Genomic DNA, 19,532 nt, shown 5'->3' with positions numbered 1-19,532 from the left:
GCTAAACTAACCCTTTAATAAATTAAGTTGCATGCATGTTAGCTTCATTTTGACTCTATATTTATATAGTTTGTCATTGTATCCATTGTTCAGGTACCACCGTCAGCGGGTGTAGAAGGAAATATTGGAAGACTGAATCACTTTTGAAGGGTTAAAAACGAATTAACGTGTTACAACAGTGTAGTCATCAATATGACCTAAACGTAAATCTAGATAAAACTAAAGTTGGTATCCTTTCTAGGCGTGAGAAATGGTATTTTGAGGGCAACCGCATTGAATGTCTTTCATCTTACAAGTATTTGGGTATAATATTTTCTAGTGAGTTAACCTGGAATATGCACTTTACGAATTCTTCGTTGCTATCTAGAAAGGCATTATTTGGTATCTTAAAATATCTGTCGAAACTTAGACATTTGCGGCAATTGCCGTATGATGTTTTCTTCAAAGTTTTAGATTGTAAAGTGATGCCAATTTTATTGTATGGTGCCGAAATATGGGGACTAGAACTTGACTCAGATTGTAAGCTTAGCAGAGTTATTGAAGACGTTCTTGTCCAGGCATGCAAATATTTTCTTGGTGTGAAGTCAAATCCAAATCATGTTGTACTGGTGAATGTGGGAGATACCCTGAATATATCTATGCCAACAAGTATTGTATAAAATATTGGTATAAATTACTATCCATGCCATACTATAATATGATATTGTTAGATATGAGTCATGGTAAAAGCAATTGGGCTTCAAAGTCAAGAAATGTATTATTTAAAATGGGATTTGGCTATGTTTGGGCTTATCAAAGCATTGGTAGTATTCAAACATTTTTATCAGAATTTATAAGAGCAAAATGTATTTATCAGCAAGACTGGCATGCATCCTTGTCACATGGTGCAAAAACATTCAATTACTCTATGTAAAAATCTATAGTGTGTCAAGAGTATTATGCATGTATTAAGTATATTTCTATCCATAAGTTTCGTGTTAAGCAAAGTTTAGATGTAGTTCACACGAACTAAAAATTGAGACTGGCAGATATGCAAATGTTCCAAGAAATGAAAGGTTTTGCAATGTTTGTAAAAGGGGTTTCGTTGAGGATGAGTATCATTTCTTGTTTGTGTGCACGGTGTATGCCGAATTGCGCGAACAGTACATTTCAAATAACTACTATGTATTTCCCACATTACATAAATTCAGTGTCTTGATGTCAAGTGATACATCTAGTATCATAAGACATTTGGCTATGTATATTTTAAGTCTATGCAATTAAGGACAAAACTGCTGATGTTAATTTCAATTACAATAATGGCTGCTGTACAACTGCTGTGACATGGGCCGATAGCTAAAGTAAACTTGCGTTTCCATAAACTTGCTTCCTGCGTTTGAATTACTCTTAAATTGACACCGAAGACATCCATAAATATAAACATCTATTTGGACACAAGCTACATAACTTCATATTAATAATTTCCCACCATGACAGCATCATTAAAGGCCTACTTACGTTCAAGAGTCGTCTGTTAGAAAACGTTTGACCCAAACGTTCGCAGCTTCAGGTGATGTGAGGTGAGAAATATAATGAAGGGGCCGTGCTTTCCATCTTAATGTTAAGGTGGTGCTGCTGTACCGCCCACATAAACTGGATCATTTGTGGTGGGTGTACTTTGGTGTACACATAACAAACACAGCATTGTTTGCTTTTGTTGGTTCAGAGTTATAAATGTTCTCTGAATTCATGAAATCTTAAGCAAATGTAATTAAGAAAGGCATGCATGTCGCAAGAGATTATTTTCTCTTCGGGGCTTGCTGTGAACACATGTGGACATTCAAGGACTACATATAAAATACTCATTTCACCACTATATACAAAAGATAAGTATTGTCCACCTTTCAGTGTGTCTCCAATATAAATACTATAACCCTTTTTAAACTTCTGTGAAATCCATGAGCATGGGTCATATGCTGGAATAAAACCTATGATAGACTGATTCTGGTATTCTAGTGAGTGAGTGAGTAAGTGAGTGAGTGAGTGAGTTAATATATAATACTAAACGAGATAAATGAACTATTCACTCGTTTCATAAAATTGGTATTCTAAGGGAGCGAGTTAAGTATTTTATTTATTACTTGCCACTTATAACAATTTTTTAATTTCCTTGTCGTTTATGAATCTATTCGCGATCCACGGCATAATCCTATTATTGCGTTTGACAGAATCATACTTCAAACACATCAAAGGTTGGCACTATTAATTAAATACCATGCATATAACGGCCTACGTTTAGAATTCAGGGGTCCGTTCCACAAAGCTCTCTTATAGCTACGACTGTCGTAAGCCTATGTTAAAGTAAGGGAGTTACAATCGTCTTAGCCCTAAGATCGTTTTGTGCATGTGGGTTCAGGCAGTCCGTTCCACAAAGCTATCGCTAAGGTCATCGTAGCTCATCCACTCTGCTGGAATATTGCTGAGTGCGGCGTTAAACAACAAACCAACAAACCATGATCCACTCTGCAACACAAAGTTTACAAACACGTCGCAATACCATATGGCGTATTTTATGGAATTTTGTTGGAAGATCCACCGGCGAAACAATGCCATGTGACGTCAGCTTAGCAAAAGGGTGCTGGGGTCATCGAGTGTGCATTAGCTCCACTCCGTGATCTATATATCTATAATCAGATACCATAACTATTCACCCGTTCATTAAATTGGTATTACACGCGAGCTCGTTTAGCATTTTATTTATGACTTGCCGTTTACAAAAAAACAACACAAAAACACAAAACTCCACTTTCGTATGTGACTAGGCAGACATCTACGTGATCCACAGCTTACTCCAATTAAGCTTAACAGAATAATACTTCAAACTCGTCCAAAGTTGATACTTATTAATTGAATAGGTACAACGGCCCACCGTTAGAATTCAGGCGCTCATTCCACAAAGCTTTCGTAGCGCTAAAGTTATCGTAACTCCCATATTTTAACATTGACTTTGCGCTACGATCGCCTTGTTGAACGGGCCATGCACCACAGCTGTATGTTTACTGAATAAATGGTTTCACGCCGCTTTTAGCAATATCACGCCAGGGTACACCAGAAATGGGCGTCACACAGTGTACCCAATGTGGGGAATCGAACCTGGATCTTTGGCGTGCCAGGCAAACGCTTCAACCACTAGGCTCTCCCACCGTCCCATTTCTGGTATTTTTTACCCAGAATGGCATACACAGGGCTATTTCTCATCTGGGCATGTTAAATATACATAATCACAGAGCATCATCATAATGGGATATGCAGCTGCCACCCTCTTATCCTGCAGGGCCAGTATAAAATGACATGTATTTGATTATCTTCCATTTTTGCTTCAAAAGTAACAGAATATTTATTCCTTAAAAAAAATGACTGAATAGGTTATTTTGGGTACACTTATTCCTAACTGATTCTGGCATAACCAAAATACAAATAAACTGAGGTGAGATGGAATGTTTTGCAAGGAAGAATGGTCACTGGTATCTAATGATTAATTAATACTGGCTTAATATGTAAATGAATCCTCAGTGTTGACAACAGCAATGCTGTAACACTGTGCCAGGTGTAATAATGTGATTGTCTGGTAGTAAAATGCTGGCTAATACTATCTCAGCATATTGGCAGCATATCTAGGTTCTGTTGCAGGTTAACAGATCATGAGGAAACACGAACACAACACATGGCGACACTGTAGTTTGTTTCTTATTACTTGTGTTTTGGATCAACAGACCCAACATTTCACAAATCCATAAAATAATATTTATATCTAAGAACTGTCTTATTCTTTCCATCAAGCCTTTTGACAAGTTTCAGTAATAAACCCCAAAGTTCATGAATATAGGAAGGGAAGTAACTCTATGATTGGTCATTGAGAGAAACAAAGAAGCATGTGCTTTTTTCAACCTTTTTATTTCTTACCAACAATACTTTTCTGAATCACAATATGATACACGTTCTTGAAATTTAACTGTGTGTAATTTTTTTATTAAAACAGATAATGCAATAAGGCCTACAAAGTCCAGAGAAGGAGTGAATGACGTTTCATGCCATAGTCAGCTGCTACCATACACACCAATGGTTGATAGTGACAGGGCATTCCGCTAAGCCCTGATGGTTGGAATATCTAATGTCTCCACTTTCTTGTTTTTTTCAATCTCATTAATATCAGCTTATTTACTTTATATGATACCCCTCTACAGGAAGATCTGACAAGTCCTCCAGTTTCTAATCAGCCCATCACTGTCCCCCAGGCTTCTGTTTCCACTATGAGTGAGAGAAGCATTCAGACCAATACACCTGATTTCCATATCTCAGAAAGGAAGCACCCTTATGTTTTCGAGAGCCATGGCATCTACACCCCAAATGGAGTCGCTTTTTGAACTGAGGTGGTAAAAACATTCAGAAAACTTGCATTAGACTGGCTAAAGATTACATGTGTCCTTCACTTCGATTGGGCGCTCAAAGGTTGAGCTGGGTTCACCACCCAGATCTTCAGAGATAGGTATTATATTAGAGTAATTACATCTGGTTTTTTTATGAGATCAGGATTTTTGGCGATAATAAAAACAATAGTTACTGCTAATACTCTGTGCACCAGATACTTTATTCTACATGTACATAAGAGCACCCCTATTGAAACATAGATATTTGAAATATATATATACTGCTGCCATCTGCTATTCCATAACATTATTGTTTTTTGCTTAACGCCACAGCAGTAATCCAGCTATGACGACAGTCTGTAAATAATCGATTCTGGACCAGAAAATCCAGTGATTGACATCATGAGCATCAATCTACGCAGTGGGGTTACGATGACATGCATCAACCAAGTCAGCGAGCTTGACCACCTGATTCCGTTAGTCGCCTCTTATGACAAGCAAAGTCGCCTTTTACGGCAAGCGTGGGTTGCTGAAGACCTTTTCTAGCCTGGATCTTCACAGGTATATTCCATAACAAGCCCAAACAATCTGGTCAGTCTTGGAAATTTCTGGTTAATCAGTCTTCATAAAAAAAACAATTGTTTCCTGCTAGCACACACACAAACTGAATACTAACATATACTACTCACAAGAAGTTAAAGAAAACCCAATGTTTTTTTCAAATTACTATACAGTCGAACTTGGATGTGTCAAATTCGTGGTTGTCTCAAACTGTAACAACATATTTGGTTTTCGAAAATTAACTTTGCTAGTTGTCTCAAACCCTGGATAACTGGAACTTTTTCCAGGTCCTGACGACAATAGTTAATGTCATGCCATGACAGATAACTGTAGTCATAAGGACGAATCTGGTGTTTTCTATTTAACTCCTTTTGAGTAGTACATATAATGTCTTGATTACATGAAACTTTGACTCTTTGCATTTGACAGCAATGAAGATGTTATGTTAAAGGCTGCCCTTCCAAATGTAAGTCAGTGAGTGAGTTGGGCCAGTCATATCACAGCATGTCAGCTTCATGCAGGAGGAAGGCATGAAGTGATGCAGGTATCAGACGTTGACCACTTTGATGAAGCCCACAACCATGGGCAACCTGGGCTTCGAACCTACGATCATAGATTTCTGGCATGTCCAAGGAACTCGTGCACAGCAACTCAACATGTAACTTAAGGCTTAGCTGTAAGATGGTGGGCACAGGTGCAAGTGATGATGAGGCTGTTGTACCCTGCAGTCAGCAGTATACAAACAATATCAAAGCAGCCTATAAATACCTGAGTTTGGGCCAGACAATCCATGGATGAAAGCTTCACCAATGCTTCACGATTGCAGGCTACGATGACACACAATCAGCCATGTCATGTATTGAAACCACACAAAGCCACTTTAGTTGGCTTTTGCAACAAATAAGACCAACAAAGTTTACGTGTTTGTTGTTTATTAGCACACTTGGCAATATTTTAACTGTATGACCAGACAATCTAGTGTGGACCAGACAATCCAGTGATCAGTATTATGGGCATCGATCCACACCGCCGGGGTATGAGGACACAGTATCAACCAAGTGACGGAGTCTCACCACCCGATCCATTAGGACACCTTTCGAGTCCAGCATTGGTTGCTGGGGACAGTTCTAACATGGCATGCTAATGGGACACCAAGAAGTAAGAGAAAGAGATGCAAGAGGGATAGAATGACAAAACAAAAGGAAGAAGAGTCATATGGAACAGGATGACAAAATGATGCCTTTGACTGGAGCAACATGTCATTGGGTGCAATACATTCCAGTTGGCTTCCACAAGGATAAAATCAAGTTACAGTTGTAATCTGAATAAACTGTGTATGTGAACATTTTGTTTGAATACTTCAAATGTTCCAACTATGTACAAATTTCACAGTTCGATGTATCACAGGAGATGCTGCCACATTTACCGGACCATTGTGAGTACTGCAAGGGATAATACACTACATTTCTCCATCACCGTGAATACATATAGTCGCCATTTGGATCCAGCAAATCAAGTCATGGCCAGGTTGCAGTGAGAGGGAGACCAGTGAGCTGAGATGACAGCATGGCAACATTTCTTATGCTACATGTGCCACAAGCTTGCGACCATCCACTCAACATATAGCTTCACTTATTGGGAAACTATAGGATGGGTTCACACAAAATTCATACATGGGGTAGGCTCATTTGAGATAAGATAAGACTTAATTATCCTAAGGGAAGTTCATATCTAACTCCTGTGTCAAACACAACCTTGACGGGAAAATTGACAGGCATCACTACTACACTGCCTGTCAGCCCTATGTATTCACAGATGATGGAAATGTAGTGTATCCCAGTGATGTGTTAAGGATGCTATGGCTCTCACTCATGAGATGATTTGATGATGATTAGCTGTCATTTCATGTTGCACAATCCCAGTCCTTATCACAATCTTACAAAACATCACACTTCGTAAAGTTAAAAAATATCTCATCTCATCTAACACAATGTTTTAAAAAGACATTACATGAGAACTGACATTTTGAAGATTTATTGAAACCATATTGTTAAATCTTCAAACTCATTCACTGAAGGTTAACATGGTTAAGACAAATCCAAAATTCCTACTGCTAAACATACTTTAGAAAATGAGGTGTGAACACTGCATTTTGGGACACCATGTGTGAACACAGCTTTTGGGACACTGTGTTTGCCATTCAATGGAAGAATCAGTTTCCAGTGATGAGAGGACCGTGAGTTCATACTCGTGCAGTTCATACACCACCTCGAACAGACAATTGCACTGGAGCTGTTTCCACCCGACCTCTACTACACTTACCGACAACACTGATTACTGGTATGTATGTCAATGATGATCAATGGGCTTAACAGTCAGTTTGTGATTTGTCTTAAGTTTGTGGAGCAGTAGTTACATACATTGTATCAAGCAATGAGATGCTACAAGTTTTATGATGACAGAAAAAAACACTCTGATGTCTGAGAAGCAAACAAGCACTTATTACATTGTATAAACAATCTGTTATTTCCTACCAACATAAATACATTCCGCCTTGTGAAATTAACCACCTAATACCATATTTCCCCTATGGCATCTTCCCGAGGAAAGAGGGTTAATTGACTATAAAAGTCCAGTTTCCACCCTTGCCGAACTAGGCTGGTATTATGGAGTTACATTTTGGCTTGGCTAACGAGTCTATGCATAGTTCAATCAAAGTCGCGCAATGAAGTTGAAATCCCGTTTGTAAACTGCCGTGCAGATTTCGGTTGATTGCAAGATTTGCAAAGCATGTGCACCTCCAACTCGTTGTCAACAGATATTTTCCAGATCTTTTCACGTTTTTAATCAAGGTGCTCACGTGATTTGATGCACTTCGCGATGTAAGACCCGCTTTATCACAATATAGATCTTGATTATCAATCAGATCGTCTTGACTGGGCGCCTCCATTTCGTGTGAAGCAAATGCAAGTGATAAGAGAGGTTGAATCTGATTGGTCCATAGGAGAGGCTTAGAAGGGACATAACTGGTAATAGCCACTGGTGGCTCTACGATCGAGCCCAGGAATTCCAGTCTAGTTCAGCAAGGATGGAAACTGGACATTTAAAGTCAGTTAACTCTCTTGCCTCGGGAAGATGCCCCTATTAATGCACATCCCACTTGACAAAACAAAGCACACCTACAAATTTATACCAAACGCAGCAGAGCCTTACAGTAATTCTCCAACTAAGTTGCAGGCGCTATTTTGAAATGAACTGTTACATGTAATCAGAAGCACAACATTGTATTTTTAGGCCAATGCTACATTTTGCATGATGTTCAAACATTCGTGATTATAAACAGCTAACATGGCTTTGCAAGAAACAAATTCCAGATATAATTAACTAGTTACTGGTTCTTCTCTTGTTTGTTATACTGACTGACTGTTATGCATACTGCAGTATCTGTAGAGCTTGTGCATCACTAGCAGTGAACACAGTACGTATATACTTCAGGGTGTAAACACAAGGGATGGACTGAAGGCCGACGTGCTGTTGGGGCTGCTGACTCGACTATGTCCAGCAGACTGAGGGCTTGGAGTACGGATGTTTCGAAACTTCCTCTTCATAACCGAGATTAATGCTTTGTGGAGAGGTTCAGAGTGTGCCAGATGTTCCTTGTCTGCTGCAGCTCGGACTGGTGTGCCGCCAGGTGACCTGTTGGGCAACAGAGTTGAATCATTACCAGTGTTACTCATGAAACTCATGCATATACAGGCAACATGCTACAGTCCAATACACTGTAACAATCCCATTACAGAACTAGGATGATTAGATGTTATATTCAACATGGGAAAAGATTAGCACAGCTGTTATGTAAGCTATATTTTGACTTTGGAATGTTTTTTTTATATCAAATAAGACCCTTCACTACAAAATCATATTATATTCACCAGACGCCTGCGACTTAATGCTGTAATGCAATCATTAGTTTGATGCCAAATACTAGTAAAGTTCATGGATTGTGATTCGCGGATTGTTTTGTTGTTGTTGTTGTTGTTGTTTAACGCCGCACTCAGCAATATTCCAGATAATAGACAGGGGACTGTAAATAATAAAGTCTGGACAATCCAGTGATTGACATCATGAGCATCAATCTATGCAATTGGGAAACGATAACATGCATCAACCAAGTCAGTGAGTCTGACCACCTGATCCCATTAGTCGCCTCTTACGACAAGCAATGCCCCCTCTTAAGACAAGCAGGGGTTACTGAAGACTAATTCCAACCTGGATCTTCACGGGTATGGCTGATTGTGACCAGTGATGTTTCGATTAATTGAACCAATAGAAGGAATTGGCGTACAATCAGATCTTTCTGACCTGCCAATCATCTGATTTTATTGAGATTGTAGTATTGTGATGCAGGACTTGTGGCCAGGCGATATATGACTTTACCTGATGACCTGTGTGGATCGGAGTCGCCGGAGTGGGTTGGAGGACATGAGCTCGGAGTGGATGCTGGACAGGGAGGACACGGAGGACACAGAGGACGTTGAGCTATTGGACCTAGACACACAACAGGATATTCTAGTCACTTGGAGGACTGGCCTTAGGATTGACAACAGACTTACTGTATTGTAAGCCTGCTTTCACAATGAACATTTTCAGTCATTGTCAGTACTTCACTGGTATGTAAACACTATGTTCCTCCATCCACCATGAGTACATACGGTGCATATCAATGAATCAACTCATTGCCTGCCTGATTCCAGCCAGAGGGGAACCAGCGAGTACTCACACCATTGTTCTGTTAACATTGCATGAACGGCAATGTTTCTCTACATACTGCCATAATGTCAGACAATGGTTGTGACTGCACAATGTCCATGTGCAGAGTAGAACTTATCTGTCTTCCAGGAGTTATTTCAATAGCTGGCTAAAACTAGACACATGGTCACCACCACACCACATACCAGCCAAATGTATTCAAGGGTGATGTTGGAACATTGTGAGTACAATGTCTCACAGTTGGGGAAGGTTATTTTCACACAATATTCAGCTATAAAATAAAAACTAGAATCTCATTGGCACCTTAATAAAAATATTTGCCTTGAAATGTCCCATTGAGCAAAGAAGGAAATTACATACGACACATGACACTTTCAGAAGAAACTAAATTCACAAAGAAAGTAACTCAGGCTTCATACTCGTTTCTCGTTAGTGATAAAATGTCATTCAGGACATCAAAACGTATCAGTTTAGTATTGAAGACAAAATGCAAAAATGTAGAAATGGGAAGCAACATATGCAGTAACTAACTTTTAAACGGTTTGACATGGGGAAAGCTCATTAAATCGGATCCTTTATTCTGATACGATTCCTCTCTGTATGAGTGAGTGAATATGGTTTTACGCCACTTTTAGCAATATTCCAGCAATATCAAGGCAAGGTACACCAGAAATGGGCTTCACGCATTGTACCCATGTCGGGAATCGACCCTGGCTCTTCGGCGTGACGAGCGAACACTTTAACCACAAGGCTACCCGATGCCCCCTCTTTGTTAGAAGGTCCGAGGACACTCATATAGGTCATATGTGAACTTTTGATCAGCCAATCAACATCAACAAATTATTCAGACAAGCATCTCTGAAAACGAATATAATTGGGGAGCTCTGAATGCAAAAAGAAATTGAAACGATACCATCATGCTGTTGTTTCTGAGCGCCATGGTTACTATAGAGAGTATATCTATGTTCTGTGGATGTTTTCTTTTGCTAAGATTGAAATGTCTGAATTGATTCATTTAAGAAAGCCACCATCTGATTGGCCTAAGAACCCATGTAATCTTCAGTTATACTGGGTGATCCAAGTTCACTCGGACCTTCTATGGAGGTGTTGTCATATCTTCACACAGAGAAGTATTGTATCAGAGTAATGATTTTATTGTGACTGTCACATCAGATTGCTAATCGGCAATCAGTGCCCTGCATGAAGTTGCATTACATGTTATTTTCAAGCCTCTCATTCATGAGAGTAGGGTATCATCATCATCATCATCATGTATGTTATTGTTGATTTGATACCACCGAATTACATCTTTCAAACCGCACACAATCACTTCCAATTTGAAAAAAAGTGACATCAGATTAAACTAACATACTTCGAACTATACACAATAAGTTTATCTCAAAAACCTGGTCCACTCCAAATACTAGGATTATAATCGCATGTTAATGTAGACTGGCAGACCCCTTCAGGCACTACCCAGCATACTTACACTGTTCTCCTGTGTCGCCTTAGTGGCCTTGTGTCTGTAGGAGGGGTGACAAACTGAAAAGAGAATAGTGGCTTGCACCTAAAACCTACACTTAACAAACCAGCAAGCAGCAATTCATCCCATTTAGCAAGGCACATTGAGGAAATCAACACAATTGATTCCAAAGTGAACAGTGATTTTGCTAGACACCAATGGCAATAGAACATTTTCATGATTTTATCAACCTTTGATGAGACATTCTTCTATATCATTGGTACCAAATTTGAAAAAAATATCTTAAGAACATTTTGGAAGTCAATCGGTTAATGTCCAACATAATGAACCAATCTGAAGCCCTGACATCTTGACAGCTGACAGCAAGCAGATGACAGACAGGCGCGCACCAAGAGTCAGTCATAGACCAATGTACCGCATGTCGTAAACAAGAAATGGTCATTTGACAACTGATATCGTTACAGTGCTCTAAACATTACTCCGTAAATAAAATTAATTTGTCTGGGAATTTAGTCGTGTGTTGGGCGGGAATGATAATCTACTGTCTAATTTATTATGGCTTTAAAAAGGCCCATATATAAAGATTATAGAAGAATTCAGTGCTAGTCTGTTACCTCATGATCAGAGCTATCTGCCCCACTGGGTGAGTTGGCTGGTAATGGCGATGCTATCTGTCGTGAGTGAGATTCAGATGAGTCTGTTTTGGATGAGTCTGTTTTGGATGAGTCTGTCTTGGGGGAGCGTGTCTTGGATGAGCCCTTCTTTAAACGTGGCTTAATGACAAGATTAGTTGGAAGTGGTGGTGGTGGGGGTGGGGGTGGGGGTGGGGGTGGCACTGAAGGGGCGTTGCTGGGGGTAATCTTGGCAACTGGTACTGCTGAGTGAGGCTCAGTCAAGCCCCTCTTTGCTCTCTTGGATGACTGGCGAGACCTGTCCTTGTCTGGTGTGTTGAGCCGAGGGGAGGCATCTGACAGGGGCTTCCTCGCTGCTAGTCTTGAAGAGTATCTTGTTGCCTTGCTCTCTGTAATCACAACGTCATTGGTGAGGTGAGGCTCACTAAATTTCATCTTGTGGACTAACATCAGCGCCAGTTTAATGTGGGAGGAAAGCCCAAAGCGAAGTAGGTTGTAGATATATATACTATGTTTGGTGCCACCTGACCAAGGTTCATACTAGACAGTATCCTGGGATTGCGAAGGGACACAACTCTGCACAGCAAATAGCAGGGTCTTTGACAACTACCCTTGTACATGTGTTGTTTGGAACACATGGTTAGAATGCACCTCTGAGTTTTTGTAAATGTTTTAAGTGTACCCAAAGAATTCCTTATGAAATTGAGTAACTCTATAATCTTGCTTGATTAATGTATCTAGTTTGTTTATTGTTTAACACTGCACTCAGCAATATTCCAGCTATAAGATGACGGTCTATAAATAATCGAGGCTGGACCAGACAATCCAGTGATTGACATCATGAGCATCAATCCACGCAATTGAGATACGATGACATGCATCAAGCAAGTTGGTGAGCCTGACCAACTGATCCTGTTATTCGCCTCTAACGGCAAGTATGGGTTGCTGAAGACCTATTTAACCCAGATCTTAATGTATCTGCCAGGTGAGAAGGGCTGGGACGAGGCCGATTTACTACCTGGGTATTACCTGACCCTATCCGGGTACCCACTGTAGGTCTCAAGAGATAGGTACAAAATGTCTGACTGGGCATGTTGCTACCATGGCACTGGCAAAACGTATTTAGATAGATGTATTAAACAATCTGGTCATGCGTACACTTCTCACATTAGGCTTGGCAAATGATTGTTATTATAATAAGCCCAAAAGACCTATCTGCTACAGATCTCACTGACCTCATGAAGGAGTAAGCATATACTCAGAAACTTTGTGTTCACCATAATAAAGAAGTTGACATCCATATACTCTCTCTCCTATACGCAATATAGTCTGGACCAGCGGACTTATGGTAATTTCGAACCCTCTCTTGATATTAATGGCAACCAAAGGACTGAATACACATCCAAGAGACTGCTAGCTTCCCTAATCCAGATGAGCCTTGCTGTGTGATTTCAGTCACTAAACAATACATAATTAGTTCAGGGAGCACAGATTAAGTGACACTAATTGAAGGGTAACCTCCCAATTGTCAGACAGCTTAGACCAGGATTAGACAAGGTTGGTTAGTCAAGCAATAGTTACCTGTTTACCTTTCATTGAAGTGGAACAGACCAGAAAACACAAAGTTTGAGGAATTTACAGGATAGGTTTATTATGTACTTTTAATCATCAAATCATACCAGAAATAACACTTTTTGAAGTATTCATTACATTATTGCAAAAGACAATAACATCTCCAGTGTGTGGTCCGGCCTCTGGTTTGATTCTTAGAGTAAGTGAACTCTTCAAGGAATACTTGAGGGGTTCCTCTCTGAGACTTATTCTACCAAACATTGTATTTAACATTGTTTATAATCTTCACAGAGTTTCCTTCATTCTATATCATTGGAAAAAAATATCTCTAAATCTTTGCTAATAAAACACACGCAACCCGACACAGATCAAACGCAACTTGTAAACACAATCATGTGTATCACTTAACGAGTTGGAGTAGCATACTCTGCCCACAGTTGGGAGCCGCTCATTAATTAGTAGGTAAGACCAGGCAGTTACACTGGTCACATTTGACTGGTCTGTCTGACGACTGGGTCGTCTGACAAATGGGATGTCTGACAATTGGCAGTGAACCAACTGAAGTGTATGTTAGAGAGATAATCCCCTTTGTAATTGAAATGCATGTGTCAATACCAAATATAACCCTGTTGAGAAAAAGAAGAGTTAATTAACATTCTAAAATACTTACCCAGTCATGTCACAAAACCTTTGGAGTCTACTTACTAGCCTGAAATTGTTCTTTTACTCAGTTCTGGATTGGGACTAGGGTCAGACTGATCACTTACCCTGTGAGTATTCAAAAGCCCTCTTCATTCCTCTCTTGAGTTGGTTGAGGTGGTTCTGTGCCTCCTCAGGGGCAACAAGACATGCCGGGTAGTGTTCACCATGCAACAGGCTCATCATCTTTACCTGGAACCATTGGAGGTAAAGGTATTTCTCTTTACTGTTAATACAATGAAGGAAAACTTTCAAAACTTGCTATATTCTGTGGCAAGGTGATGTAGACACAGCAAACAGTCTGAAACTGCTTGCAACCAAGGAGGCGATCATGTAAATGAAAATCAATCATTTTCCAGTAATATTAGTAATTTTCATGACTTTGAGGGCGGATGTTAAAATATAACTAGAATAACAAGTGTTAATATGGTAAAGCCCAATAGTCTGATAATGGACAATTTCAAGCCTTCTGCTATTGCATTGGTTCCAAGTTGATGTTTTTGTTGCAAAGGAGAGAAAATGTAACTTAAAGTTTATTATTTAATAAAATATTATTTGTGAAGACAACCAATAAAATAATGCTCAAATGTATGATTCATTCATTTCAAACCAATGTCCTATCATAAATTTTAACCAATATAATTTTAGTCAGTGAAGGGCGGGATTTGGTTTATTGCCACTTTGAACACCTTTGAACTTTGAAACATAACCAGGGTGAATCTGGTGTTCACATCCGTGATCCTAGGTTTCATGACATATTATTATTAATATTATTAAGCAAACTCCTTGTGTAGTCTGTAAATGGATGTACTGCTGGGGTTGTAGAGAAGTAGCTGAACAATGATTAGGTAACAAAGTATGTACCACACCTTCAGGTAGGAATACATTCCACCATTCTCCATCTCCTCAACCTTCTTCTTCCTCATGATACGAGTATAAGCCTCGGGGTTGGATTCCAGATACATCACCAAATCCTGAAACCGTGGAGACAAAGTTCGGAACTACTTGAACACAGTCTCCTTTTTGTACATGATCAAAGCAGTGTTTGAAATAAAACAAATTGCCAGGCTGCCATCGGGACCCACAGACTTTAGAAGCTGCAGGGCCTGACCAAACTCTTCAGGCCCCCATTTAAAAAACTACAGACTATTGACAAATAGATCCACATATAAATTCACTGCAGGCCCAAAGGACCCACACAACTTGGAAACTTTGGGCCTGACATGAGACCTACTTGCCATGCACCAATGGGCAGGTGCTCATTTCCAACACTGGGTCAAGGTATCAGTTACAAATTACAAATTCAGTTGCTGCAAAATTATGTTATCAATGCTGGTGGATCAAACAACAGTCACATCACCATGTTTAACAGTGTACAAATGTAATGGTGGGGTAAGACTTTCTTTTGTATCCTCCCTCAAAATATATATAATTAAAAGGGTTAAGCGGCAATGCATACAATAGATACATAAATAACTTTTGGAGGGTCCTATGGGCAGAAGTCTTTCCTCTTATAATTTTTTAATCTAGGGTCCCCATATTTCTCTAAATGTTTACATTTCGGTTGTGACGAGGTCCTTTTCACCTTTATCCTTAACACTGATAATTATCATGATCAGTGTTCAAAGCAGGAATATCAGGCATATTAGTTATAAACCTAATGGACAAAAGTTCAAGATTGAAGGTCAGTAGACTCATTTACTGTGGGAGCTAACTTTAAGGTTCTCCAATTTCAAGCACTGAAGGGGTCCTTGTCGTAACCGAATATTAAAATTGAACCACATCCTTAGATTATATCATAGCAGGAAACTTCAATGTCCCAGAGCAATGTCGATCACTGGTATTGGGCTGGTGATTTTTGATCAAGTTAGTTACAAACAATAGTGTTAGCAAATTTGATATTGGTTGCTATTTATCTAATGAATGCATAGTATTATCTTGTCTGACAGTGTGGGGTTTAAAAGGCAAGTCCTGCATCGCATTCTGCTTGCTATGTATACCTGAAGTGCTTTGTCCGTCTCAGCTACTGTCTGATCTTCATACTCTTCTTCGGTCATGGTGGAGCAGTAGGTCTTCTCCAGATGGTGAGCTTCATCAAACTCATCCAAGGTTTCCACCTGACCATGATCAGTATCCCATCCACTCATCATCATCTCCAGCTGCTGTAACAAGAGGATAATCTGGTCTCTAAGATTCACTTACCAAAATACAGCATCTCAGAGTGATCCCCCTTGACTGCTTGATAATATTCCTATGCCATTGAAGACTACTCCATCAGTGTCTGAAACTCAGCCGAGTAAACCGAGAGCCTTAAGAGCCAGCACATATCAAAAACTGTAGGCCCAAACATTGTAGCTGAAGCAGGGAGACATACTCTTGCAACATAAATCACAAAACACAAACACAAGCTTTTACTGCTATCACACAAAGTTCCCATCGACACCGTGGTGATAGATGAAGCCTACATTATACAGGAAATTATCAGCTTGTAAAACACCTTTGCTACTTCATGTCATACACCATGTGAAAGATATAATCCTACTGTTTATAACTATGAGTTATGTTTATCACATTATATAAATAATGCATTTAGAACTTAAGTTTGTTTTTAATAAAAAAATTAAGCTAGCACATTCATAAAGTCCAGATTAAGCACCAAGAAAGCAAAAATTATTTCATAATAGAGGTATCCACTAACTTATTTCTTTTTCTATTTACATTGTTAAAGTAATCGGAAAAATGATGACAAAATGAAGTTTAAGCACGATCTATCATCACATATTTCCTGATAAAAGTCACTTTCCGCTCAGTGACGTGAAATAATACCGGGAATACCTCTGTTTTCTGAGATTTGTATAAATATCAGGTTTGATATCGTTAGAAAGCTCAGAAAATCAGTAACAAGACTATTTTTGAATTTAGATATCAGATTCTTTGGCTAAATTGAGTTATTTTGAATGCTTTAAGCAGAAAATCGTTTCGACTTGTGACAAAGATTTCTCATGCATATATTTTGTCATCCAACATCATGTCCGAGCCTAAAAAGCGAGGCGACAATAGCCAAGATGTCATTTGACTTACATTACACAATCGCATGAAAAGATGGAAATAGTAACTTAGATGTTAGTTTGGCAGTTTTTAGAAATATGTTTTCTGATATTATTTATAACATTATTTATTCAATTTATTTATGTATTGCTTGAAATGTCTTTACATTGCTCTTTGACATGTTTTACCTGTTGTTGAAGCATGTGTCCCAGATTATTTTTTTAAAATAACGTTATGGGAAAAAATTCATTATTTTAAATCTATTGATAAAGTTTATGAGCAACTCTTCTTGTACAAATCTCCTGCCCAGTCCATCTTTAAGATAATAAAGAATAGGCTCTCCTTCTTTCATAACCAACCGACTAATGGTATATATTGTAAGGGACCAAATCGGATCGGTTGCATGACATAGACCCCCTTCGAGTTCATGGTATAAATATCTTACGCTTACTCTATCCGGACGTTTTTGTTCTTTGCCTCTCTTCAGTGCTGAAAATTCGGAAGTCACAGATTTCATTTTAATCGCATCGGATGGTTTCTTCCCGATTAATCTCGTTACTTCATTATTTAGCGCTGATACAACAGTTGATAATTGTGTCACCCATTCGGATGATCTTATTCGAACTGATTTCATTTCAATCCCATACTGATATCCAAACAAACGTTCCGCTAATGTCCGGTTAAATCTTTCAACGATAGCTTGACTACGGTGGGCCTCTTTTTCACCATGCCTGATTGTGACATCGTGCTTTTTTAACAGTTTAGTTACTGATCCCATAAACTCGAGACGAGGATCTACTTGAAATAACTTGAGCCATTTTAGTGGTCCGCATTTATATATGCGTCTCAGTGCATTAGCTACTTCTACATGATATATTGAAATGAAATACTTATATCTTTATTTTGTGAAAAGTGATAGATTTACTAAATGAATGATATGACAAGTTGGTTGTTGTAACTACATATTATTTGGACATGGCTATGTATATCATAAATACATTCATGAAAATGATGAATGCTTGGTGGATACCAAGGATGGTGGCTTCGTTGTAATAGTAATTAACATGTGCTTGTCATTTTCAAATACCTTGGTTTGATTCCTTACATAACATTACAATGTGTGAAGACATTGCTGGAAATATTTCTTAAACAAAAGAAGGAAAGACTTCCGCCTGTATCCCCCTTCCAAAAGCTATAAATGTATGCATTGCCGCTTAATCTACTCACTTGTATATATTTTGAGTGGGGATAAGGGTGGAAGTCTTGCTCAAGAGAATTTCAAATTTGAAAAGAAACTTAGTGGTCCATATATACATCTGTTGGGAAATATTTTGTAAGGGAGCAAAGTGGAAACAACATATGCAGTTTGTCCATATAGTTATCAAAGGGATGACAGTACGAGCAAAAAACATGCCATTTGCCATAAGGGCACAGACAGTGAGCAGCTGGTGACATACAATTTGGTCACAACTCAGTTTGCCTAATGGTTTACATAGTTTATGTCACTTATCCAAATTATTGGAACTAAGTTGTCTCTCACAATGAAATTGAGAAACTGGATTGCTGAACACCTGATGGCTTCCGCCACGCTGTAACAGTATCAGCTATGTTGTGTGAGAATAGTTTGCTTAGCTTTTCAGCTGCCATTTTAACTTGACTCCCACAGAAGTTGCTATTATTAAATTCATATGTAGATCTAGGAACAATTTGCGGATGGGAAAATATTAACGATTTATCTTCACCATAGGAGTGCAATACACCCATGTCATGTTAACATTATTTTATGTCATTCCTAATAATCATGACCAAAGAGCATAACCCCGTAAGCAAAGTAAACTTGTCTGTCATATGTCAGATAACTCCACGCCCTGTTACAGCTGGTCACAATAGCTAACATTTTCGTGAATATAACTTTCAAGAGTTCTATTCATTTCCCACAGATTCAGAACCCACTTCGAGTTTTTACACTAGCTGAAGGTTGTTCAACAGCTGTCAATATCACTTGAATATGATCAAGTGTTGTAAACAGTCAAAACATGAACAGGTTCTTAATTTAGGAATTTCTCGATAGATAGAATTCTAAGTAAAACAATTACAAGAAACGTTCATGCCAATATTTCAACGCGTTCGTTTCATATATCTTCAAACGTCAATGTAACGATCAGGCGAGATCCGATAGTACAGAATGTTTCAATCAAAGTATTTTCAATATTTAGTCCAATTGACCTACTCAATGTTCGGCCCAATGTTCTTTTCAAATTTTCGCGCAGTCTGAACGCGCATGCGTTGCATTTCCGGGACGGTCTAAAAGTAGTAATGGACCATGGAAACGATAAATGCACATTATATTTGAACGGCGGA

At 38.9% G+C, this 19,532-nt stretch overlaps 1 protein-coding gene across 3 annotated transcripts; it reads right to left on the bottom strand.

Moving 5' to 3' along the window:
• Positions 1–7,983: 7,983 nt before the first annotated feature.
• LOC124110422 (shootin-1-like) lies at positions 7,984–19,477 on the bottom strand. Of its 3 annotated transcripts, none has more exons than XM_046469780.2 (8): positions 19,402–19,477; positions 16,124–16,285; positions 14,993–15,097; positions 14,192–14,315; positions 11,835–12,241; positions 11,227–11,279; positions 9,405–9,515; positions 7,984–8,663 (listed from the first exon to the last, which is right to left on the bottom strand). In XM_046469780.2, exons 2-8 carry the CDS (start codon positions 16,274–16,276, stop codon positions 8,459–8,461), a joined length of 1,158 nt encoding a protein of 385 aa, XP_046325736.2. In that variant the 5' UTR covers positions 16,277–16,285; positions 19,402–19,477; the 3' UTR covers positions 7,984–8,458. The 3 variants fall into 3 exon arrangements, with proteins under 3 accessions (XP_046325736.2, XP_046325737.2, XP_048252085.1); XM_046469781.2 differs by having other exon boundaries at positions 16,124–16,282; positions 19,402–19,470; XM_048396128.1 differs by lacking the exon at positions 19,402–19,477 and adding an exon at positions 19,268–19,377.
• Between the last annotated feature and the right edge of the window lie 55 nt (positions 19,478–19,532).

This window comes from Haliotis rufescens, unplaced genomic scaffold (genome assembly GCF_023055435.1).
Source record: "Haliotis rufescens isolate VD_foot unplaced genomic scaffold, xgHalRufe1.0.p SCAF_15, whole genome shotgun sequence".
NCBI classification, from domain to species: domain Eukaryota; kingdom Metazoa; phylum Mollusca; class Gastropoda; order Lepetellida; family Haliotidae; genus Haliotis; species Haliotis rufescens.
This window is presented reverse-complemented; position numbering and strand designations above follow the sequence as displayed.